At 38.5% G+C, this 26,308-nt stretch overlaps 1 protein-coding gene across 1 annotated transcript in view; it reads left to right on the forward strand.

The window, feature by feature from the left end:
* The window catches only part of LOC127436826 (thyrotropin-releasing hormone-degrading ectoenzyme-like), a 210,178-nt gene that overhangs the window by 88,971 nt on the left and 94,899 nt on the right, over positions 1-26,308 (forward strand). The window contains exons 5-6 of the mRNA XM_051691261.1: positions 141-295; positions 7,646-7,759. Coding sequence (XP_051547221.1) covers positions 141-295; positions 7,646-7,759 — 269 coding nt within the window. The remainder of the gene's footprint in view (positions 1-140; positions 296-7,645; positions 7,760-26,308) is intronic.

The following is a 26,308-nucleotide window of genomic DNA, read 5'->3' on the forward strand; positions in this document are numbered from 1 at the left end:
TGCAAACTCATTGATAATTCATGATCTCTTTGTGAAAACTTTCGTTTTCAGTTAGTGAATGAGGCCCACTGTTTTGTGAACTTCTCTGACTACAATCATGGTCCCCTTCAATGACTTTTGACTTACCTCTGTGTATGCAGATCTGCTGGCTGTGCCGAAGCATCCATATGCAGCCATGGAAAACTGGGGTCTGAGTGTATTTGTGGAGCAGAAGATATTGTTGGATCCTGACATCTCCTCCTCCTCCTATCAGATGGAGCTCACCATGGTGGTGGTGCACGAGATCTGTCACCAGGTAAAATGACCTTTTACTTCACATTGTTTGATGCTCAGAGCTTCAACTTCATCTTTCTGTTAAGAAGAATTTCAGACTTCTGATTTATTGCATTAGTATTTTAATGGGATCTGTAAATAATAAATCATAATGGTCTAGTTTAGACCATCATGTCAATAGATCAGTCAGGGTCACTTGTCTGACATCTGCTGCTGTTCGCTTCAAGATCTTTGATATGATACTCACAAGTGCTGCACCTTGATTTAAGATCCACAACTTCAGTCAGGCCTGAAAATCACTCATTATGTTTGAGAGTCTCATATGCACCTGTTCCTGCAGTGATTTACATTTAATTCAGAAGATCTCTCTTTAAAACATGATGCTGTTTAACCATCACACACTCTCTTGTGTTGACTCAGTATTTCCTGTCAATGCTGTTTATGAGAGTTGAGGTCTGACACTCATAATCAAAAGAAATGAATCACCTCTCAAACCTGTCTGATTGCTGTTTTTATCATCTATTTCTAGAGGACAGAGAAAGAAACACAGAAAGAGTAAAACTGCTGAAGTCAGAGAGTGAATGAGAGAGAGTAATGGTCAATTGTTCAGTTAAAGAGCCAACAGGAGCAGATGTAATCGGACATCTGGAGAATTTGAAACTGCAGATCTCATACAGAAAGTTTTTATGTCTATTGGGATGGTGAAAGTAAAGATTTATTTCTTTACTCATCCCTCTTTCCTTCTTTTTCTTTCTGTCTTGTTCTCACTAGAGGGTTTCCCTTTAATAACATGCATTGTTGCAGACTATTAGACTCAAATCAAACAAGTAGTCAGGTACAGTTGTGCTCAAAAGTTTGCATACCCTGGGAGAAATTGTGAAATTTTGGCATTGATTTTGAAAATATGACTGATCATGCAAAAACACTGTCTTTTATTTAAGGATAGTGATCATATGAAGCCATTTATTATCACATAGTTGTTTGGCTCCTTTTTAAATCATGATAACAGAAATCACCCAAATGGCCCTGATCAAAAGTTTACATATCCTTGAATGTTTGGCCTTGTTACAGACACACAAGGTGACACACACAGGTTTAAATGGCAAATAAAGGTTAATTTCCCACACCTGTGGCTTTTTAAATTTCAATTAGTGTCTGTGTATAAATAGACAATGAGTTTGTTAGCTCTCACGTGGATGCACTGAGCAGGATAGATACCATCCCCACTGTGAAGCATGGTGGTGGATCACTGATATTTTGGGGGTGTGTGAGCTCTAAAGGCATGGGGAATCTTGTGAAAATTGATGGCAAGATGAATGCAGCATGTTATCAGAAAATACAGGCAGACAGTTTGCATTCTTCTGCACAAAAGCTGCGCATGGGATGCTCTTGGACTTTCCAGCACGACAATGACCCTAAGCACAAGGCCAAGTTGACCCTCTAGTGGTTAGAGCAGAAAAAGTTGAAGGTTCTGGAGTGGCCATCACAGTCTCCTGACCTTAATATCATCAAGCCACTCTGGGGAGATCTCAAATGTGCGATTCATGCAAGACAACCAAAGACTTTGCATGACCTGGAGGCATTTTGCCAAGAGGAATGGGCAGCTATACCACCTGCAAGAATTTGGGGCCTCATAGACAATTATTATAAAAGACTGCACGCTGTCATTGATGCTAAAGGGGGCAATACATAGTATTAAGAACTAAGGGTATGCAGACTTTTGAACAGGGGTCATTTCATTTTTTTCTTTGTTGCCATGTTTTGTTTTATGATTGTGCCATTCTGTTATAACCTACAGTTGAATATGAATCCCATAAGAAATAAAAGAAATGTGTTTTGCCTGCTCACTCATGTTTTCTTTAAAAATAGTACATATATTACCAATTATCCAAGGGTATGCAAACTTTTGAGCACAACTGTATATATATATATATATATATATATATATATATATATATATATATATATATATATATATATATATATATATAATGCAATTACGTTTATAAAGGGAAATTAACCTCACAAATAAATCATCAAGAAAAAAGTGCTGAAATTATTCTCTGCATACCCTCTGTTTTCAGCAGCTTTTGTTTGCAGCTCTTACGTTGCTGAGAATCATGGATTTCTTTAGCTTTTGTTCTGGTGGTTTATTTATGAGCTTGTTTGAGATGTTCTGCACTCACCAGTATTGTTCTGGATTCATCATCTGAATAGTCTTCCTCATGTGTTGCTAAATCGCAGCTCTGCATTGTGTTCATGGTGGTGTTGCTCAATCAGTGGGTGAAATAGTGTGTGCAGTCCATCTCCACAGTTATGGAAAGACAGTACATGAGGATAGCTCAGATCATGCTGTTCTCAGCAAATAAAAGTTATTTTGTATGATCAAGAATAACTGAATTATGTTTGGAATAAAAATGTTGACCAGTGACACTTTTTAGTGTTTACAGACAGAAAACTGAAATAAGGCCACACTGTCCTGCAGTACATTGCATTCCACACTGAATTCACATCGACATCCAGTACTGTCATTTACTATGTTTACAACACACTGTAATAAATAAATAAATATATAAATAAATACCAACCTGCACTTGAGAAATGCATAACGCGGATATTGGCAAATATTAAAAAACTTTCATGAAGCTTGATCTCAGCAGCGCACAGATTTGTGTCGTACTGCTGATTGTAACAGCTGTGAAACTGGACACAAAGGAAAAGACCAACTTTATATTTACTTATTTGCTATGTTTGCAATAGTGTACTATTATGTTATCTTAACCTGTTTTTAAAAGTCATTATGTATTCAGTTTACACAGTGTGAGTAGTATGTGCATTTATTTTTTATTTTTTTTACTAAATCCACCAGAACTGGCTCTGTTCAATCAGACCTCACTAGCCTGAGCACTATTTCCCATAATGCAATATGTTTTAGCTTGTAAAAATGACCATCAGGTAAACTGTAGATCTTGCGATGCTTAAGTGAACTACAGCTTATTTATTGCTGCATACCATGTATGACTTTGTTTACAATTTCACAAATTAGCATGCAATACACAGTACTCGTGTAGGAGGCAGGCAGTATACAGTATAGCCTAATATAATATTATTTTAAACACTGACAATCTTATTTGCAAAAATAAAATGCATTTTTATTTTTTTTTAGTTTGTATGTGATCTTGCATGCTAAATTTGTATTCGCCATGAGAGTTTTCTTCATTTATTCTGGTGAGTGTTTCCTCCACACACGTGCATGAATGCAGCACTGCAACAGCTGGCTGATCATATCACAGACACAGAGCAACAACACCCAGACTCACTTATTATTATTCTTGCCGATTTTAACAAAGCCAACCTCACCCGTGAACTGCCAAAATACAGACAGCACATTACATGCCCCACCAGGGACAGAAATATACTGGACCACTGCTACATAACATGAAAGGATGCATATCGCTCTGTCCCTAGAGCAGCTTTGGTACTCTCTGATTGCTGTCTGGTTCATCTTCTTCAAGCCTACAGGCAGAAACTTAAATCAGCTAAACCTGTAGTAAAGGCTGTAAAGAGATGGACCAATGAAGCAGAGCTGTAACTACAAGCCTGCTTTGACTGCACTGATTGGAGTGTTTTTGAAGCTGCAGACACCAATCTGATGAGCTCACAGATACTGTGACATAATATATCAGTTTCTGTGATGATATGTGCATTCCTACTAGGACTTATTTAACATTCAACAATGACAAACCATAGTTTATAGGAAAATTCAGACAGCTTTGTCATGCCAAAGAGGATGCTTACAGAAGCGGGGATCTTGTATAATCTGGCCAAAAACACACTGGCTATGGAAATTAAAGTGGCTAAAATAAGCTACTCTGAGAAACTGAAAAACAAGTTTTCATCTGATGAATCTGCAACAGTGTGGAGAGGCCTGAAAGACATTACTAACTTCAAGACTCCATCCCCCAACACTGTAAGGAAGCAACAACTGGCTGACGACTTGAATGTGTTTTAATGTAGATTTGAAAAGGCCAGTCACACACCCCACACCCACTCTGACCTTCGCTTCATACAAACACCAACACCTACCGCATCCCTCTCTCCCCACTACTCTTCTCCCTGTATACCAATTGCACCACCCAGGACCCTTCTGTCAAGCTCCTGAAGTTTTCAGACAACACTAATGTCATCAGCCTCATCCAAGATGATGATGAGACTGCATACAGAAGGGAGGTTGAACGGTTGGCTCACTGGTGCAGTCATAACAACCTGGAGCTCAACATGCTCAAAACATAGATGATTGTGGACTTTAGGGGAACAGCACTGTGACAGCAGTGGAGTCATTCAGGTTCCTGGGAACTACCATTTCACAGGACCTGAAGTGGGAGACCCACATTGACTCCATTGTGAAAAAGGCCCAGCAGAGGTTGTACTTCCTTCGCCAGTTGAGGAAGTTCAACCTGCCACAGACGCTGCTAATCCAGTTCTACTCAGCAGTCTGTCCTCTGCACTTCAGTAACAGTCTGGTTTGGTTCAGATACGGAATCAGACATCAGAAAACTACAAAGATTATTGGTTGCCGCTTGCCCTCCCTTCAAGAACTGTACACTTCCAGAGTGAGGAAAAGAGCTGCTAAAATCACTCTGGACCCCACTCGCCCAGTCCACTACCTATTTGAACTGTTGCCTTCTGGCCAACACAACAGAGCACTGAGCACCAGAACCGTCAGGCACAAGAACAGTTTTCCCCTCAGGCTATCCATCTCATCAACAGTTAAATCTATAATATAATTACGTGCAATACACAGCCTAGTCAGTTATATTATTTAACATATCCTACCTCTTCTGCATTACATTCCCTTGCACTGTATGTAACAGATTTGTATTTGTATATATTATATGTATATTTTTGTCTTATTTTGTATTTATATATATATATATATATATTTCTATTAGCTTTTTATTCTATTTTTCTTTTATTATCTCTGTCTTGTTGTTGTATTGTTTGTGGACTGGAAGCTTCTGTCACCAAGAAAATTCCTTGTATGTGGAAGTATACTTGGCAATAAAGCTCATTCTGATTCTGATTCTAATCAAATTTAACTTACGATGTCAATTTGAATAATGAAACTATTCAATCAGTACAAATTAGGAAACACAACACGTGTGTGTGTGTTGGGGGTAAGAGACAAGAGAGTGAAAGAAAGACAGAGATTAGCTGTTATGCTATTTGAATGCCACCACAGGTTGTTTCACACATTTTCATCGCAGCTCTTTGTGGTTCCTGCTCATGTTTGTGATTTAATCTGTCACCATTTTTCCATCCAGATTGTTTTCTAATCCCATCAACATCACCACTCTAGATTGCAATTTTAATCTCTTGTCCATCATTTTCTATAGAGTTTAATAGCACACTGATAATTGCTGCAGCTTTTGAGCCCAGAACATCAGAGTGATTGGCTCATTAATTCAGATTGCATTAAAAGTGTCAGAATGGGTGGGGCTTGTGTTTATCTGACATACTGATTAGCTCATTCACTGCTAATGCTATAGAAGTGTCAGACTGGGCGGGGCTTGTGTTCATCTGACACATTGATTGGCTCATTCATTGAGAGCACATTAGCTCAGCCTCATCCAGCTCTTATTCTGTCATATATTGAAAGCTCTGTCTGCATGCTACTAACTGGCGTCTGATAATTCACATTTGTAGCAAGTGTCTCGCGCTGGCTACTGCAGCGAATAAATTGGTGGACGACAGGCTGTTTGCTGTTCTACACTGTTATTGTGCAGATTCATACAGTTTCTCTCTCTCTCTCTCTCTCTCTCTCTCTCTCTCTCTCTCTCTCTCTCTCTCTTTCTCTCTCTCTCTCCACACTTGATAATTTTAATATAATTTTACAGCAGATTGTTGGTAAATTTGCCACCTGCCAGTGATGTGGCTAATATGTCACATTCAATCAATCACTCTTAATTTATCGTCTCTTTTCAGGCCCTCAGAATAAAATGATTGGGAGGCACTTTCGCAGTCCTCCGTATGCAGTTATTCAGTCAATCACACTATGAGTCAATGGAGGCTGATACTGAAGTTGAATTTTCTTATTTCCTCACAGATTGTCTTAAGGAGAGATGACACTCTGAATCCTCCAGTTTGAAATATAGCATATTAAGTGTAAAATATGAGGATAAATGGCTGAGCTCATGTCATTCGTGTCTAAATGACTCATTACTGATGGCTGCTCTTGTATTCTCTGCTCATTTATATCAACACTCCACATTTATTAAAGCTGCAGCATCTGTAAACACATTTGAAATTGGGGATTTCACATTATCACACTGAATACTGACACAAAAATCACTGTTTTGTCACTGTAAACAGAGGGCTTTTGAATTATCTTGTGTTTTATAGCAACTTCCAATTACAGTTCACTTAATTAAGATTTGCTAATATTCAAATATGCAAAAGATAAGCAATCACACATTATTAGTCTATTTGATTAGCTCAGGCATGTAGTGTGATGAATTCTCTGTTAAAAAAACAAACAAACAAACAAAAAAAAAAAAAAAAAACAAGAAAGCTGCCCAACTGTCTACATAGGCAGCTCCCTTCTAAGACAGCATCCTAACCGAAATACAACCTCATAAGTGATTTGAAATGCTCTTCAGCTGCTTAAGAGAGTTTTATATCTTAAAGAATATTATTTTAATAATTCTTTTGAAGGTTTCTCTATACATGGTCCAGTATGTCTGTTAATGAATCCCTCTGTTTCACATTTAGTCTCACAGACATTGCTCATGATGTGTGATTGAGTGAGGCCTCTCACTTCCTGCTCTTTATTTACATTCTAGTGTTGTTGAACTTCTTTATCAGGCAGGAACAGCTAAACTCAAGCTGTCAAATCCAGACAGATCTCTTTGGTCATTTGGACACTTTCAAGCTTCCAGATGGGACCTTCTGGAATCAAATGTCTGTTTTTCTTTATTGTGTCATTGACAGTGTTGTAGTTTGGTGGTGCATCCAGTGATGAATGCTGTGAAATAGGAAACTGTGGTGTAATTGTGCAGCTCATTGATTGTTTAGGCCTCTATTAATAACAGTTCAACAGCTCTGCTTGATTCTCAATGTTCTCTGAAGACTTTTGTTAGCAACTTTTCTCTTGGAACAGAGAGCAGGGTTTTTGTTAATGTTGTTTCTGTTGCTTCTACTAAGGGAAAGTTATTTGTTAAATGTGTTTAACTTTTATAATAAAATAGGTTTGAAAAAAATGTTAAATGCACTTTTCCAGATTTGATTAGAATAGGAAGGCTATACTATATAAACATATTAATTCTTAAACATAATTTTCTCTGTTAATAATTGTTCCTTTGTTCTCTTGTAGTGGTTTGGAGATCTCGTCACTCCAGTTTGGTGGGAGGACGTTTGGCTGAAGGAGGGATTTGCTCATTTCTTTGAGTACATTGGGACTGATTTTCTCTTTCCAAAGTGGAACATGGTAAGATTATTTTCATATTTCAGATTACCAGCAGTCAATACTATAACATTCAGTTCATTCCATTCAAAGAATTATCCAGAACTGTGAATGGAAAAAAGATGTCCTGCTTCCTGTGAGGAAATTTAATGCACATCATTTCTGTTTGATGTGGCAAAAAAAAAAAAAATAAAAAATAAATAAATAAATAAATAAAAAGAAAAAGAAAGAAAAAAAAAGAAAGATGGTTATAATGCTATTCAGAAGTTTCAGATCATTTGTTACTCTCTCAATATCTCTTCCAGTGCATTTGTGCACTACAGATTCTTTAAATGTTCAAACCTCTAACCCTAAAGGGGAATGAGCATTTATACTGTAATAGTGAAAAGTGTGTTAGCCCCACCATTAAAAAATACTTTTATAGTTTTTACAGAATTTTCTTCACCAGTCAAAGTCTCTCTTTGAGTAGCTCATCAAATGACAACATTAATACAAGAAGTTAATGAAAGACGTTTTATCCTGCATTCATTATAAATCTAGTGTGTCAAATGGAGGCATGCACACCTGGATCATGATGAGTTTATAAAGAACAACTTGTTCCAGCTGTCTTAATGGTTATTATGAGCTGAGTTGTAGTTTGAATCATCTCTGTTCATGTAGAGATCTGTTGTCACACAGCTGTGGATAAATCCTGCTTCATTGCCACAGCAACCAGTGCATATGCCATCATATTTAACTGTGTTTTAACACAGCAAAAAAGCTGGTGTAATTTTAACTCAATTTGAGTTCATTTTAATACTCCTGAAGTACAAATGACTCCCTTCTTTTGGAGTTAAAAACACTTTTGAAAATGTTACACATGTACTTTATTCACAGTACATTTTAACTCTGTGAGAGTTTACTTGTACATCCAAGAGCAGGATATGTTTAACTCTTTAAATTTTCTCTCATCCCACTAATGTTAATATGTGCCCCTTAGTAGGGCTAAATAAACACCTGGAGATTTTTTTTAGTATAAAGCACTTCTTTCTTTACAATTTATATGTGTGATACTAGTAATGACAAAATAAACATGTAGAAAAAAATAAAATAAAATATGAATGCAGTTGCAATTTAGCTTTTTTTTATTTTTGTTTTATTTTTTTTATGAAATATTTCAGAAATAAAAGCAATACACACAATCAAATCCATAATGTAACTTGTCTGTTCTCGGATAAATCATAAATTAGTGCACGTATTAAACAGTATATAAAATGGTGCAATATAGTGTATATATATATATATATATATATATATATATAAACATCTTCCATTGACATGCAGTTAAACTAACTCAAAAATTTGTGAGTCCTTAACCCAAGGCAGGTCAATGTTATAGACTGCCATCTGCATGAGTGTATACATGGTTTTTATTATTATTGTATAAGATGTTAAAGACAAAATGTGCTTTAAAAAAAAAAAAAAAAAAAAAAAAAAAAAAAAATTGAAAACAGCAAGTGAAATCTTCACTTTGCCTGAAGTAGGATGAGTTATCCATCTAATGCAAAACAGTGGTCGGTGTCCTTCACCCAGCCAACTGCAAGGAGATGTTGTTGACGGCTTTCGGTCTCCTAAGCATGCTCAGTCAGACTGTAGCGAAACTATCAGAGGAAAAATTATTAACCAAGTAATCCCACACATGATGCATAACTGCTTAAAAGAATAGTTCATCCAAAAATGAAAAATTCTCTCATTATTCCCTTACCCTGATGCCATCCCTGATGTGTATGATTGTCTTTCTTCAGCAGAACACAAATTAAGATTTTTAGAATAATGTTAAAACACTGCAGGTCCTTATAATGTAAGTTAATGGGTGCCATCAGGCTGCTGGCTATTTGACGGTCCAAAAGGCATATTTAGGCAGCATAAAAGTAATCCACATGACTCCAGTCGATCAATGAATGTCTTCTGAATCAAATCGATAGGTTGGTGTAAGAAACAAATTAATAACACTATGTAACACAATTTTTGTTCCTGGGTAGTAAGTGTTATTTCCTAATTGCTTATGCCTCAAAAGTATAGAAAATGGCTATTATTCCCCACAAACTTTGCTTTTGTGACCAGGACAGTGATCTTTTGAAATGTACATATTTCCAATGAGAAAACAGGTGAATTTGTGTCTTTTCGTTCACATAAAGTCAGTAAAAAACAACATATGAATCCAAAATGCTTCTTTATCTGTGGTCCGATGAAGACACCGGCTTTGACCTTTGCTTCAGACAGCTTAGGGAAGAAGTCTTGAAGGTACTTGAAGGCTGCCGACTCCTTATCTAGAGCTCTGACAAATTGTTTCATAAGGCCCAATTTGATGTGCAGTGGTGGCATCAGCACCTTCCGAGGGTCCACCAGTGGCTCCCACTTGATGTTGTTCCTGCCCACAGAGAACTCGGTCTGCTGTGATCAGTCCTGCCTGTGGTAGTGCGCCTTGGTGTCCCTGCTGTCGCAAAGGCAAAGATAGCAGGGAAACTTGGTAAAACCGCCTTGGAGACCCATCAGGAATGCCACCATTTTGAAGTCTCCTATGACCTCCCAACCACACTCATCATACTTCAAGGCATCCAGCAAGGTCTTGATGCTGTTGTAATCCTCTTTGAGGTGCACTGAGTGAGCCAGGGGAAGAGACGGGTACTTGTTACCATTATGGAGCAGCATGGCTTTGAATATTACTTTAGTATAAATACATGTTAATTTGGATTCATATGTTGTTTTTTTCAGACTTTATGTGAATGAAAAGACACAAATTCAACCGTTTTCTCATTGGAAATTGGTAAATGTCACGTGAGAGTTAGTTCATTTCAAACAGAAATACAGTGCTGGCCGGAAGCAACAATTTAAAGTGACAAACGTTTTAATTATCGATTTGTTTCTTACACCAACCTATCGATTTGCTTATAGCGAGTCTCAAAACACCTAAATGGTCTTATTTCACCAAAAATATAAATAAATATATAGTTTTTATTTGATATTTGATGCTAAACCACACCAATGCACATTCTGTACGCTTACCTGTGATGCATGTGGTGCTTACATTAACTAACTCACAATCTGTGCACAGCAAAAACATGAAAAAGTTGCCAAACTATTTGCTAAACCTAATTATCGATACAATTTCCACTTTCTATCACATATTTTGCCAAAAGTCTTAAAACTAACTCGAGACTTTTAGGACTCTGTGTAATAAACTACCAAATGGGTTAAAAATTTAACACTGAAAAATATTTCTCTTTACAGACACAATTTCTCACTTGTAGATTAAAATGTACACTGATTTTAACACTGGGCAACACCAAACATTTTACCAGTGAATTTGCTGTGAAGGAAACGTTTATATATAGTCATCTCCACATGTTCAATCAATAAACTGTCATAAGAGAGCGACTGAAAACACTGTTAGAACACTGTTTAAGCTTTCTGTAAAACATTTTGAACAACAGCATCACTATGATGATGTTCTATGACCTGCATGAGTCACAAAGTTTGATTCTAACCTGTCACAAAATTTGCAAATATTATTTAATGGGACAAGAAATTTGTCAGCATATGCCAGTAAGGACAAACTATTCTACATTGATAGTGCCACACAATTACATGGTCAAAACCATAGAATTGAATGAACATATTTGTGACACAGTCTCAACATAAACTACATCTTGAACTTCACAGAACTGGAATTAATGCAAGACTGCTATTCTGAAAACACTTGTATTCACAGTCAACACACGGTCTACGCAGAACCTACAGCACACAACCTAAACCTCTAGAGAAATTAAGTGAAAGGTTCAAATGTTATCTGGTTTAATGAGTCATCCTGCACCTCATTTCCTGCTTCCAGATGGGTTCACGTTTAGAGAAACATAAGGCAGTTCTCAATGGTCAGTCATCTCACAGGAGTCAGTAGGTTCAATGATTGCTCTGCATGATTTAAAATGGCCAAGAATTATGAGGTCATTTGATCAGACCAGGTGTGCCCTATACTGCCAACTCCATCAACTCATAATATTCTTGTATAATAGAATAATAACACACACATTCACTCTGATAAACAAATCCAGGTGTTATTAATTGACACCAGGATGAAGTCAAACACCTTTCATGGCTTCAGTTATCAGGTTTTAAAAGGGATCTCTGGAGCTCAGAGTGAGAGCAGGACTTCCGCTTTTCCCTTAAAAACTTTTTTCTTTTTTTTTTTTTCTCTTTTTGGAGAAGGATTCAACACCACAATAAAGACAGTTTAGTTCATTTTTCATTTTTTTCTCTGTATGTACATATCACTTACATTTCCTTGTAAAATCCAATAAATTGTTCCTTGTAAAAATTGTATCTGTTAAGAAAAACAGATTCATGAATTGATCTGAGGACAAACAGTTCTCCCACTAGAGCAGCTTTTGTTTTAGTGTAATGGTGCTAGCGATTAGCATAATGTTATTCTAGTGCAGACAAAACGCTTGTCTGCTTGAGTGACCCCAAATGCAGCTGTTTTGAAGAGGGAAACACTTGAAGCTGTTATGCAGGTCATCAGCATAACAAAATGTACAATTTCTCTGATGTTTACTGTCAGTGATGTCTTTACTGTGAAGTATCAGTCGTGCAGATCGAATTCTGTTTGTAGCTTCTGCTCATTATCAGTTAATAATGGCGTTGAGTTTTACTGTGAGATAATGTGCAGATTATTTTGAGCCGGTGGTCGTGACTCGCACCTGATGTGCTCTTGACTGGAGACAGTGTACACTAAGGTCAGAGTACACTACGGGCAGTGTATGCTGAAAACAGCCTATACAGTAAACAACAAAGATTTAGTGCTTAATACCTGTTTAAAGCAATCGGTGAACTTTTATAGTCATCTCAATGGCGGTTGCTCTGCTGACACATGGAATGGTGAGTTTACCATAAAAACTTCACTGCTGAAGCTGGTTGACCAAGGAAGTCTTGCTTGTTAAGCTAGTCAAAAAGGCTGGTGATGCAACCAGCAAACACAACATGTGCTGGTCTTTTCTGCAAAGTATGACTTTATGAATCAAGAGTTGACAGCTGTTAAATGAGATTAATGTTGATGAAACACCTTCATTCCAGATGTGCGCTGCATGTACTGTATGTGCTCACACACTCATTCACACACTGACCTTACCATCCTGTCTGTCCCAGTATTTCATACCTCATCTCTGCTCAAGACACTTTGTTCATGCGGCATCAGTCAAGCAGAGAACACTATTTAGGGAACATCATTTCAGGAGTGATTGCGTCTTTCACGTCTGGTGAGTTTTGATGGAAACTCTTCAGCAGCTGCAGATCAGACGGCTGCAACCGTTTCACTCCAACAATATGGATGTTAATGCAGCTTTAAGAGGGAAATGACTGAAAACATGGAGAAATATACTCATGTAGTGTTTCTCTCTGCAAAAACCAGCCAAAGTGTTGAAACAATGAGATTTCATGTCATTAAAATGGGCTGCAGGACTTGTCACCTGCTCATCACTTCTGGACTGATGTTTTTTTTTCCTCTTCTGTTCATGATGTCATAGAGACTCTCAGAGAAGCTGGTTACCCATCAGGCATTGCTCTGAGCTGCTTTAAATGTGCTCAATCTGTTTGTATCTCTGGATCTTCACAGACTTCCAGGATCCATTTAGAGGATGTGAAGATGTTGGATGTTAATAAGCAGGATCTAAATGAAGGATCATTGGATGTAAACACCTTGCTGAGTGCAGCACATATGGACCAGATGGAAGCTCTTCCCAGAGCACTCATTTTAAAGTGTACATTACATGAAAATCAGCAGTACCTCACCAGCTGTTGTGTAGCTCTTTATCTCTCTGTCACGCATGCACGCTTTGCATGCTGGGAGTTTGGGGTGCACAATAACAACCTGATAAGTAATACTGTTAAACAACTTGAAAAAGAAATTAAACAAATAGAGGAAGGATTAATTGATGATTCTGCATGAATAGAAAAAAATTAAGGGAAAAGAAGAAAGCTTTGGCATCTCTTTTGCATGAACGTGCTGAAGGAGCCTTAATTAGAGCGCTTTTCTTGCTTAAAAGAAACGGATGCTCCAAGCTCTTTCTTTTTCATTTAGGACGTAAGGAGGGAGAGCTAAAATTGATGCTGCATCTAAAAAGGCATGATGGGACTTTAACACCCAACCCAAATGAAATGAGAGAACTTGTGATGGATTTTTACACTATTTTGTTTTTAACAGAAGAGTGTGATTTGGATTGTATGGACAGCTGACTAAATGACCTGCCAAGGTTGATTGAGGCTCAGAGACAATACCTTGAGACAGATATACAGATAGACAGTTAGATGGCGGTAACACTTTACAGTAAGTTTCCATTTGTTAACATTAGTTAATGCATTAGGCATCATGAACAAACAATTAACAATATATTCATTACATCATTTATTATTTTTTGTTAATGTTAGTTAATAAAATTACAATTGTTCATTGTTAGTTCATAGTGCATTAACTAATGTTAACAAATACAACTTTTGATTTTAAAACTGTATTAGTATATTTTGAAGTTAACATTAACTAAGATGTTAAATGTTGTAAAAGTATTGTATATTGTTAGTTCATGTTAATTAATGTTGTTAACTAATGTTAACAAATGAAAACTTATTGTAAAGTGTTTACCGAAATGTCAAAAGCTGTGCAACAACTATATAATGGTCTGACTACTTATATAGATTAACTTCTAATAGAGTTTCATAAACAATTCTGGAGTTTATTAAAATAAGATACAGTTGAAGTCAGAAGTTTGCATACACATAGGTTGAAGTCATTAAAAAAAAAAAAAAGTTTAACCACTACACAGATTTAATATTAGCAAACTATAGTTTTGGCAAGTCGTTTGGGACATCTACTTTGTGCATGACACAAGTAATTTTTCCAACAGTTGTTTACAGACAGATTGTTTCACTTTTAATTGGGAAAAGTGATTAATAGATCATTTGTTTTTACATTGTTTTAGGTTAAGTGGATTGTTTTGGATTTTAGATAGATGGGTTAGCGGACTGGGAGGTGTCTTTAATGAGAAAATGTTCATACTTTGTCCCAAATATGTAGCTAAAGAAAAAAAAAAGTTGTATAATCAATGTATTGGTGGGAGAAGCAAAGTAGGCTATTTGGTTAACAAAAAAATATATTGAATGGAGAGGGTTTAGTAGACCCAGAGATTGTGCTGAAGGCTTTTGTAGTGGCTAGAATTAGAGGCATTTGCATATTTTAAGTTTAAAAATGACCTGATTGGTTTTACTGAAATTTGGGCTCTGAATGATATTCTGTGTGTATTGGATTATGAAGGATTCATTATTATTATTATTATTATTATTATTATTATTATTGCATTGTACATACTGTTCATACATTGTTGAATTGAAATAGTGACTTGAGTAATACTTTTTTTTTTTTTTTTTTTTTTTACATTTTATTTAAATTAATTATTTTTGGTATGGTAGTTGAGGTATGTTTTGAATTGGTTTAAACAAAGGAGTGTGAAAAGTCTCTCTCTCTCTCTCTCTGGTGCATGCTGGGAGTTTAGGGAATGTGAGCATCTCACGGGTGAGAAAAGCGTTTCTGGGGGTAGTTTTCTTTACTATTCTGGTTTATATATATATATATATATATATATATATATATATATATATATATATATATATATATATATATATATATCCATACCTGACGCTGACGCGGCGGTTGAGGGGTGCTTGTGGTGATTGGAGAACAAATAGGATTTGAAAACATTGTATCTGCATCCAGAATGAACAAGGCCGTGGTGGTTTTCCAAAAGGATCAAAGTTTTGTGAGTAAACTCATTGTAAGCGGCATTTGGGTAAGTGGAGCTTTTGTTACTGTTTCACCGTTGGTATCGCAGTCGACTAGGGTAACGATATCTAATATTCCACCATTTATACCTACTGTGTGCATTGAAAAAGAACTACAGAGGTTCGGAAAAATGGCAAGTGTATTTAAATTGATTCCACTTGGGTGTAAAAATGAAGCGCTAAAACACGTGTTGTCTTTTAGACGGCAGGTGTTTATGTTTTTAGAGTCGCCGACGCTAGATACAGTATCTCGTTCCATGTTAAACACGAAGACAAATCGTACATGATCTATGCGAGCACCAATAATTTGAAATGTTTGAGTGTGGTAATATCAGGCATAAAAAAATAGCATGCCCACACAAAATACAAACAGAAGACAATACCAACAAATCAAATGAAGGTGAACAGGCTGATGCTGGTGAAGCGGGGGATGCAGATAAAAGTAAAAAAAACAGAGGCAGACAATGAAACTGAAAAAGACGAGAGTGTAAATAATAAACAGAGCACTCATGTACAAAGTGACTCTACTGAAGATATAGGACAGAAGGTATCGAGAGAAAAGAAATCAGGAAAAAAACAGGAGAAAAAAATAATTGTGATGAGGAAAATAAAAGGAGGAATTGTGAAGAGGCAGGGACGAGTGATGTGAAAAAATATCATCTTGAGAGTTATGATGGTACTGAAGTAGATACTATTGAGAATCCAACTGAAAACATACCTCTGTCTCAGCTCTCTGAAAGCACTGATGTGACAGAAGAGATGGCTGATGATGATTGCCCTACTGAAATGTCAGATATTCCCTCCAGTTACGATGAGGATCAGTTATATACTGTGAAGGAGATTAATGATTTCCTTGATGCAACCTTCGGAAGAAAAGTAGAAGTTAAGGATTTTTTTTCTGACATAAATTGGTTTTTGGTTTCAGCAGTCAAGATATAAAAGACTGTGAGTTATGAAGAGTTAAGCAGAAGGAAAAGATTACGATTGAAAAAAATTGTAACAAAACTGTAAAAAAAAAAAGAATTGTATAATTTATTTATGAAGAAATCACAAAATTTCTTTTTGTCTTGTCCTCTTTATTTTTCCTTTTTCTGTCCTCTTCTTTCATGGAGTGCCTTAGAATAGGATCCATTAACATCAATGGGGAAGAGATGGTAGGAAAAGAGCAAGTTTGAATGAATACATACAAAATAAGAATTTTGATGTAACATTTTTACAAGAGACGCATAGTGATGTGAAAAATTAAGTGGAATGGGAAATGGGGTTTAGAAGTGATTTATTTATGAGTCATAGTTCTAATGTTAGTGGAGGAGTTGCTATTTTATTTTCAAATAAGATTAATATAACCACTGTCTCTGTCAATGAAATAGAAAGAGGAAGAATTTTGGCTGTTCAAGCAAGTATAAATGGGTTTGTTTTTGTTTTTATTAATGTTTATGCGCCAAATATTGGAGCAGAGAGGATTCAATTTTTTAAAAAGCTACATGAGTTTAAAAAAAAAAAAAAACTGTGATGAAAATGTTTGTTTGGTTTTAGGGGGTGACTGGAACTGTACGTAAAATTTTACTTTAGATCGAAATGGAGAAGAACCTCACCCCTCTTCTGCCAATATTTTACATAATGTTATTAGTAATTCTAATTTGGTTGATGTATGGAGACTACAGCACCCAACAGTTAAGCAGTATACATGGGTAAATGTTTCACATGATCGTATTAGTACTGCCAGGTTAGACTGTTTCTATATTAATAAGAATAATAGTAATAGAATTTTAAAATCTACAATTTGTCCAAATGGGTTCTCTGATCATCATTTATGTATAATTGAAATAAATGTAAAAAAGTCACAAAGTCGTAGCTATTATTGGCATTTTAACGTGTTTTAACTGTTACAAGATGTTCTTTTTTGTGAAAAATGTAATGTGTTTTGGGTTGAGTGGAAAAAACAAAAAAATAATTATGATGACATTGTTCAGTGGTGGGATTTAGGTAAGACACAAATTAGAATATTTTGTCAAAATTATACATATAATAAAAATGGTAGGATCAAAAAACAGTTTTTGAACTTGAAAAAGAGATAAAACAGATTGAAAGTGAGTTAATTGTTGGAGATACTGTGACAGCTGGGAAGCTGGAGGGAAAAAAAAGGCTTTAGCCTTATTATTTCATGAGAAAGCAAAAGGAGCTTTAATTAGAGCTCGGTTTACATCTTTGAGAGAAATGGGTGCACCAAGCTCCTTCCTTTTTAATCTGGAGCAGAAAGAAAGAGAGAAAAAAAAATTACATTTGAAAGATGTAAATGGGAATTTGACTTCAGATCCTAATGAAATTAGAAAAATGGCTTTTGATTTTTATATGAACTTATTTGGAGAAGGACAATGTGATGTCAGATGTGTGGAGGATTTACATAAAGACTTATTGAAAGTTTCTGATGAACAGAGTAAACAGCTTGACTCTGCCCTCCAGCTAAAAGAACTGTCTGAAGCAGGTAAAAAACTTTCAACTTGAAAAGCGCCTGGGTTAGATGGACTTCTGGATGGAATTTTATAAACAATTCTGGAACCTACTGAAAGATTATCTTTATGAAGTTTTTAATTATTGCTGTCAACAACATGAATTGCCTAATAGTTGTAGAAGAGCAGTTTTATCCTTATTACCCAAAAAAGGTGATCTTGGAATGCTGAAAAACTGGAGACCTGTGGCTGTTTTATGCACAGACTATAACATTTTGGCAAAGTGTCTTTCAAATAGATTGAAACCTTTTTTAGAATATATTTTCAATGAATATCAAACATATTGTATCCCTAACAGAACCATAATGGACAATTTCTTTCTTGTTAGAGACATAATAGACATGAACTGTGAAATTGTTGGAATTTTTGCAGTTGATCAAGAAAACCATTTGACAGAGTTAGTCATTATTATTTGTTTAAAACAATTGAAGCTTTTGGGTTTGGTCAAAGTTTTATTTCATGGATAAAAATATTATACAATGATGCATCTGCAATGTTGAAAGTGGGGGGTGGGCTTAGTCGGCCTATTCCATTGTTAAGAGGAATTAGACAAGGATGCCCATTATCAGGGATGTTGTATTCATTGGCTATTGAACCCCTACTTTGTAAGTTAGGGAAAACATTACAAGGGTTTTCAGTTGAAAGAAATGTGGAAAGACCTATTAAGTTTGTTGCATATGCTGATGATGTTACAATTTTTATTAAGGATGAGAGAGACATGTCCGTTTTAAAAGAAACATTTTAATGTTTATGAAAATGCATCAACAGCTAGAGTAAACTGGGAAAAGTGTGAAGGCTTTTTTTGTGAAGAAATGATAAAAAAAAACTTTTTTAAAAAAAACATCCTGGTTACTTTCGTAACCTCCATTCCCTGATGGAGGGAACAAGACGTGTCGATGTAGTGACACTGGGGTCACTCTTGGGAGCCCCAAACAGCTCTGCTTTTTTGAAAAAAGGCCAATGAGTATTGGCGAGTGGAATTTGCATGCCATTCCACCGGACATACGGGTATAAAAGGAGCTGGTATGCAACCACTCATTCAGGTTTTGTGCTGAGGAGCCGAGAGCAGGTCCCAGCCATTTCAGCGGGTAGTTCAGCGTTGTGGCAAGAGGGACACAACGTCTCGTTCCCTCCATCAGGTAACAGAGGTTACGAAAGTAAACAGGACGTTTCCTATCTGTCACTCACTCGACGTTGTGTCGATGTAGTGACACTAGGGTTCCCTATACAAAATTCCACAACTATCTGAACTGTGTTATGTGAACTGGTGGTGTGTGAAGGGCAGACCGCTGTGTACCTCATAGCCAGCACACCAGGCCATCACGTAACCTCCCCCAACACTCTTATGAGCCTCGAACGGTCCATCAGGAACAAGTCGACTGCCCAACTATAAGGACAGGCTAGCCCAGCTGAGGCCTCTTTCCCTCTCTTTTCTCCCCAAAAAGAGTGGAATTTGTTAACTGACTGGGAGCCATAAGTGTCTGTGTCGGGGGGTGTCCCTCCCAAGGGGAAGACACTGCGGAGGCCACACCCCGCCCAAAAAGAGGGGAGTGGGGGTATTTTGAGTGGAATACGTCACATGGTCTTACCGAGTCTTGTCGGAAGTATGTCATGTGGAGAGGTCCCATGGTAGGTCCTACCTGAAGGGGGAGGAGTTTCTACAGAGCATGGCGACCGGGGGCAGAGGGGCCTCTGCCCAAGGAAGACACAGTTTGCTGACAGGGAAACGATTTTACGGAAGATATCACATGGGGTCGCCTTCGGGGAACCAGCACATATGGAGCACCTACCTCAGTACAGAGGCACATTAGCGCATGTACTGGGCCGGTCAGCGAGTTTCTCTGCAAACTCAACTGCCAAAGGGCTAAGGAGGAAAGTCATCCAGGGATCACAGTCTGTGAACATAACTGGGAGTCAAGAGCACACCTCAAGGGAGGGGAAAGGTGCAAGCGGTACACCCAGCCAGCTGTCCTGGAACTTACCTGCTCGTGCCTGCCAATACATGAGACAAGACCGGCTCAACTCAGAGATTTTAGAACCTTGCAAAGGTGTTGGGTGTTGCCCAGCCCGCTGCTCTGCAGATGTCTGCCAAAGAGGCACCACTGGCCAGGGCCCAGGAGGCCACCACACTCCTGGTAGAGTGATATCATCACGATGGCATCAATGACCCAGTGGCCGATCTTCTGTTTGGAGACAGCGCTTCCTTTCCGCTGTCCACCAAAGCAGACAAAGAGCTGCTCGGAGCTTCTAAGGCTCTGCGTGTGATCCAAATAGATGCATAAAGCTTGCACCAGACACAGCAACACCAAGGCTGGGTCTGCCTCCTCCTGGGGCAGCACTTGCAGATTCACCACCTGATCCCTAAAAGGGGTCGTGGGAACCTTGGGCACATAGCCCGGTCGGGGTTTCAGGATCACGTGAGAGTAACCCGGACCAAACTCCAGGCATGATTCTCTAACGGAGAACGCCTGTAGGTCCCCTACTCTTTTGATGGAAGTGAGCGCAGTCAGGAGGGCAGTCTTCAAAAAGTGTACCTTAAGCTCAGCTTACTCCAAGGGCTCAAAGGGAGCTTTAGACCCTGAAGGACTACAGAGAGGTCCCATGAGGGGACGAGGCACAGTCTGGAGGGATTCAACCTCCTAGCACCTCTCAGGAACCTGATGATCAAGTTGTGCTTCCCCAAGTGCTTACCATCTACTGCATCGTGATGAGCCAAAATAGCGGCTACATACACCTTCAGGGTGGAGGGGGACAGCCGCCCCTCCAGCCTCTCCTGCAGGAAAGAAAGCACCGATCCGACTGCGCATCTCTGGGGGTCTTCGCGTCGGGAAGAACACGACTTAGTGAACAGATGCCACTTCAAGGCCACTTCACTGCAGTGGGTTCCACGCCGGAGCCGGGCCACGGGGGCGGGCTGTGGCGGAGCCGGTGTTGTTGCTGCAGGAGGACGCCCTTTTGCGACGAGCAGACAGGGTGCGGGGTCTTAAGCCGTGCCAGGGCAGGATATGTTGTAAGGCCTCCATCTGCTTCTTCACTGCCGAGAACTGCTGGGCAAAGTCCTCGACGGCGTCGCCAATCAGGCTAATCTGGGAAATGGGGGCTTCAAGGAACCGTGCCTTGTCTGCCTCTCCCATCCTGACCAAGCTGAGCCAAAGGTGGCGCTCTTGGACCACCAGGGTGGACATCGCCTGCCCAAGAGACTCCCGGAGAATGAGGTCGGTCGCCGAGTGCAGTTTCTGCATCAATCTCGGGTCAGAACTACCCTTGTGAAGTCCTTTTAGTGCCTTGGCTTGGTGTACTTGCAGGAGAGCCATGGCATGCAGGGCGGAGGCGGCTTGTCCAGTGGCACCGCAGGCCACAGTCGTCAGGGACGACGTAAACCTACAGGCCCTGGACAGGAGCTTCGGGCGCCCGCACCAGGTGGTGGAGCTCTGCGGACACAAGTGCACCGCGAGCACCTTATCCACCTGGGGGATCACTGAATACCCCCTGGCCGCTCCACCATCGAGGGTAGTGAGAGCGGGGGAGCTGAAAGACCGGGACCGGGCAGTTAAAGGTGCCTCCCACCTCTTGTCATCTCCTCATGCACTTCCGGGAAGAAAGGAACGGCGTGGGCGGCGCCCCGAACCCAGGAACCAATCGTCGAGCCACAAGGGTTCAGGGAAGGGTGGAGGGTTCCACTCTAGCCCAATGCTCGCGGCCGCCCGGAAAAGCATGTCTGTCATTTCCGCATCGGCGTGAGACTGGGCGACCATTCCCGAAGGAGGAAGCCCAGCCGAAGCCTCTGCGTCAGACTGGACGAGTCCGCTCTCATCGTCTTCCCGAGCTCCGAACGAGAAGTTGAACTCGCGCTGAGACGAGCCAACGGTCTCGTGCGAGAGCCCGATCGGGGCAAGCGAGTGTGCTGGGGAATGGGACCGGTGCGGGGAGCCACTGGGGTGGCTTGCTTTCTTACGAAAGCAAGCCGTGACCGCAACGTTGCCACGGTCATGTTCTCGCAATGAGGACATGACTCATCCACGAACGATGTCTCCATGTGGGCAGTGCCCAGACACGTAAGACAGCGATCGTGGCCGTCAGAAGTGGAGAGATAACGACCGCAACCAGGAATAACACACAAACGGAAAGGCATCTTTAAAAAGACATTCCGTGTGTGCCGCTCTTTTTGTGAATGAAAATATACTCTTTTAGAATATACTCTCTTATTTTCGCTCTGCCGAAGCGCCCAGGGGCGTTCTCTGCACTCCACGGGTGCAGAGGGGGAGAAGCCGCTGAAATGCGCTGTAAATCCAGCAGTTTTGAGGTGCGTCTTTGGAGGGAATTGAATTCAGTGCACTGAATACAGCCGCTCGGCTCCGAAGAGAAAATCTGAATGAGTGGGTGCATACCAGCTCCTTTTGTACCCGTATGTCCGGGGGAGTGGCATGCAAATTCCACTCTGCAATTCTCACTGGCCTTTTTTAAAAAAAGCAGAGGTGTTTGGTGCTCCCAAGAGTGACCCCTAGTGTCACTACATCGACACAACGTCGAGTGAGTGACAGATAGGGAACACCAATACACCCAGGTGGTGTTAAGTGGAGTCAAGAGGGTCTGAAAGTTTTAGGAGTCTTTTTAGGGACTGAAACATTTAAGATGAAAAATTGGGAAGGAATGGTGGAGAAGATGTGTAGCTGGTTGTTTAGATGGTCGTGGGTGCTACCACAGCTTTTCTATAGAGGAAGAGTTTTGGTTACAAATAATCTAGCAGCTTCGGCACTGTGGCACAAAATTAATGTCCTGGATCCTCCAAATTATATTGTTCATGAATTACAAAAAAGATTAGTGGATTTCTTTTGGACTGGACAACACTGGTCTAAAGCTGCCATTCTTTTCTTACCAATAAATGAAGGTAGACAAGGATTAATAGACATCAAAAGCAGAATTAAGACTTTCAGGCTGCAGGCAGCACAAAAGTTGTTGTACTCAAATGGAAGGTGTTGGACTGACACCGCAAATGCCCTGTTACACAAAGTTGATGTTTTTAAATATGATTTACATTTGTTTCTAATTAATCTAACAGAAATGGACTTAAAAGACACGTCTGCTTTTTATAAAACAATGTTAAGAACGTGGACTTCAAACTTTCAAGTGAAGAAAGACTTGTCTTAATCTGAACCCTGGAAAAACAATGAACCTCTTTATAATAATCCTTTACTCCAAGCAAAGGTGCTTAATACAAAAAGCTTTCAGAAAACAATGGCAAGAGCTGGATGCACAAGGATAATGGACTTAGAAAATGATGACGAGTGGAAAAGCCCTGAGGAAATGTGTAATCTGACAGGAATCAAGTCCGTCAGATTCATGAAACATGTAATGGATGAGATTTTCTCTTTTTTCCTTCTGCCTATCGACAAAAGTCAGGAGAAGAGGATTTGAATAAAGAAGAGAATGAGACACAGGGGGAGATTTTTCTCAGTGTTTTAGCTTTGGTGGAAGAGGAGCCACAAGAGGAATCAATCCTTTCTTTCAGGACTCCAGAGTTACATGGTTTCAAAGAGGCTCCAAAAAAATCATTGTTTTGAAGTTTTGAAGGACTGTAGAGAAACAAAGTGGTCAGATTTGCTAGGGCCAAACTTTTCTCCTAAAAGGTTCTGGAGGTCATTGTATAAATCTCCCATTGAAAAACGAACTGCAGATCTACAGTGGAGAATTATACATTGGGCAATAGCTAAAAACAGACACGTGGCACATATTGACCCCACTGTAGAAAATAAATGTCCCTTTTGTGATCTAGAGGAATCAATTGATCATCTTTTTTTATATTGTACTAGATTGAGAGGTTTATTTCAGATGTTAGAAAGCTGGATTGAAAAACTTGGTGAAGAGTTTAAAGAAAATGTTTTCATTCTTGGACCAAACTATAAAGCTTCAGATAGGTGAAAATTTGGCTTAATTAACTATCTAATAGGTGAAACCAAATTGGCAATATGGGTAACAAGGAAAAAAGAAGTTAAAAGATGAAGTTTTAGTAGATTCAGAGATCATTTTAAGAGCTTTCGTGGCTTCAAGGATCAGAGCAGAGTTTGTTTATATTAAACTGACTAAGGGGCTGTTTACGCAACAACGTTTTCAACTAAAAACAGAAAAGTTTTTATGCGTTTTGGCTGTTCGTTTACACGACAATGGCATTTTGGGGCCTGAAAACGCAAACATTTGAAAACGGGTTTCAAAGTGCAAGTCTTTGAAAACGATGCAGTTATCGTCTCCGTGTAAACATACAAAAACGTGAATTTGTGAAAACGATGATGTCACGCGCACGCGTATTACGTGTTATATAAAGAATGATGGATTGATAGGCATCAATTTGAGATGTACAATTATCAGTATGAATACTGGTGTCTGTGCAAATAACAGCAATCAACAATTTATTCATTTGGAGTGTTTTGTATGGAGTGTGAACATTGTACAGTTGGCAGAACCTGCAGTTTGAAAATCTTGAAATTAATGTATGGATTCAGATGGGAAAAAATATATTTGTATTTTAAATGTTATTTATTTACTTAATTTTATTTGATGTACCCTGCAATTCATTCACCCACCGCTTAAGTATATAGCCTATAGACAGAGATGTGATGCCATGTACAGTATTCAATGATACGCTTAGAATATGAAAACATGAGGCAGTGAAAATGCATGTTAGATCCAGTGTACACAAGACCTCTCTCTCCGTCAGAAGATATCCATATATCAGAGTTCTGTCTGATATCCAAAACCAGTCAACATCAACAGCTTGTTCTGTTAACTTACTCTCCTACCAGCCCAAGAGTCAGCAGGGGGAATACAGAAGAAGGCAGGAGATGAAGTGATGGTAAAAATGAGCAGAGTTTATTGAATAATCTTGAGAGTTCAGTCTATAGGCATGCGCATGAGTACTTCAAAACAACGTGCGAGACATTCAAAACTACAGTTGCGGACTACAGGACTGTGTTTGTGCTGCTCAAGATTTTGAGTTTATTGATGCTTCTGCAGCAAAGTAATTGTAGTAATAAAGCAACCTCATCGTCCGTCCAGACAAAATTGCTCAATGCTTTCGCCATTTTCATTGTTTGTATTCACCGCTCTGTGGAAGAATGTTTATGTGCGCAGGTGCATAGAGTTTCTTTACAAAGTGACATGACCAACTACTGGCCCGGCATGCATAATACAGCGTTTTTAGTCTTTTTTGCGGATCCATGTAAACGGGGATCGTTTTGACAACACTGTCGTCTGTACGCAAAACTTTTGAAAAACGCAAAGGAAAAACCTTTCCGTTTTTAGTACATCGTTGTCGTGTAAACGTACCCAAAAAATCTGGTTTGTTTTATGGAAACATGGGGTTTAAGTGAAGTTTTGTGTACTGTGGATCATGAGGGAAACCTAATTTTAAATTTTAAATGTATTTATTTTAAATTGTTTTGTGTTTGGTAATATATTAAGTGTTATGTAGTATTCAATTTTTTTATTTATTTATTTATCTTTTTTGTTTTTGTAGTTTGTTTTTTGTTTGTTGTATTTTGTTTTTGTTTTTATATTTGATACATGTTTGTATGTGATGATGGTTGTTAATTGCAAAATAATGTTTTAGAAGGCAAAAAAAAAAGAAAAAAAGAAAAGAAAAGAAATTTGTATAAATAAAGAGGTATAAATGTCTCTCTCTCTCTCTCTCTCTCTCTATCTCTTTCTCTCTCTTATTTTCTTTCTCTTTCTCATTGTTTTAGCAAAACAATGATGTTGTAATTAGCATAAGAAATTAAGACACTGTTTGCAATAGATCACTACTTCGTTCAGGACCGTCTCTGTGAGCATTTTTCACGTTTTATGTGACATGAGTATCTGAATGTAATTTTACTTTATAGAATGAATTTCATCTTTCATTAGCTGCTGACTTTATTAATAGAAAGTGGATGGAATTAAAGAGGTCATTTATTTCAAAGCCATCCACTAGACACTATCTTTTACGTATCAGGCAAAAAAGCACAACAGCACCAAATCAATGTTAGTATGGGACTAGTAAATATTCTTTGTATTAAATTTGTTCACTTTTTGCAAGTCCATTTTATGCTTTATGTAATTTCATTAATCTATTTATGTATTTATTTATTAAATAAAACCTAAAGTACAGATTTTATTATATATTGGCAATGTTTTAAAGGAATAGTTTTCATAGAATGACAATGTTGTC

Source organism: Myxocyprinus asiaticus, chromosome 47 (genome assembly GCF_019703515.2).
Source record: "Myxocyprinus asiaticus isolate MX2 ecotype Aquarium Trade chromosome 47, UBuf_Myxa_2, whole genome shotgun sequence".
Lineage (NCBI taxonomy): Eukaryota > Metazoa > Chordata > Actinopteri > Cypriniformes > Catostomidae > Myxocyprinus > Myxocyprinus asiaticus.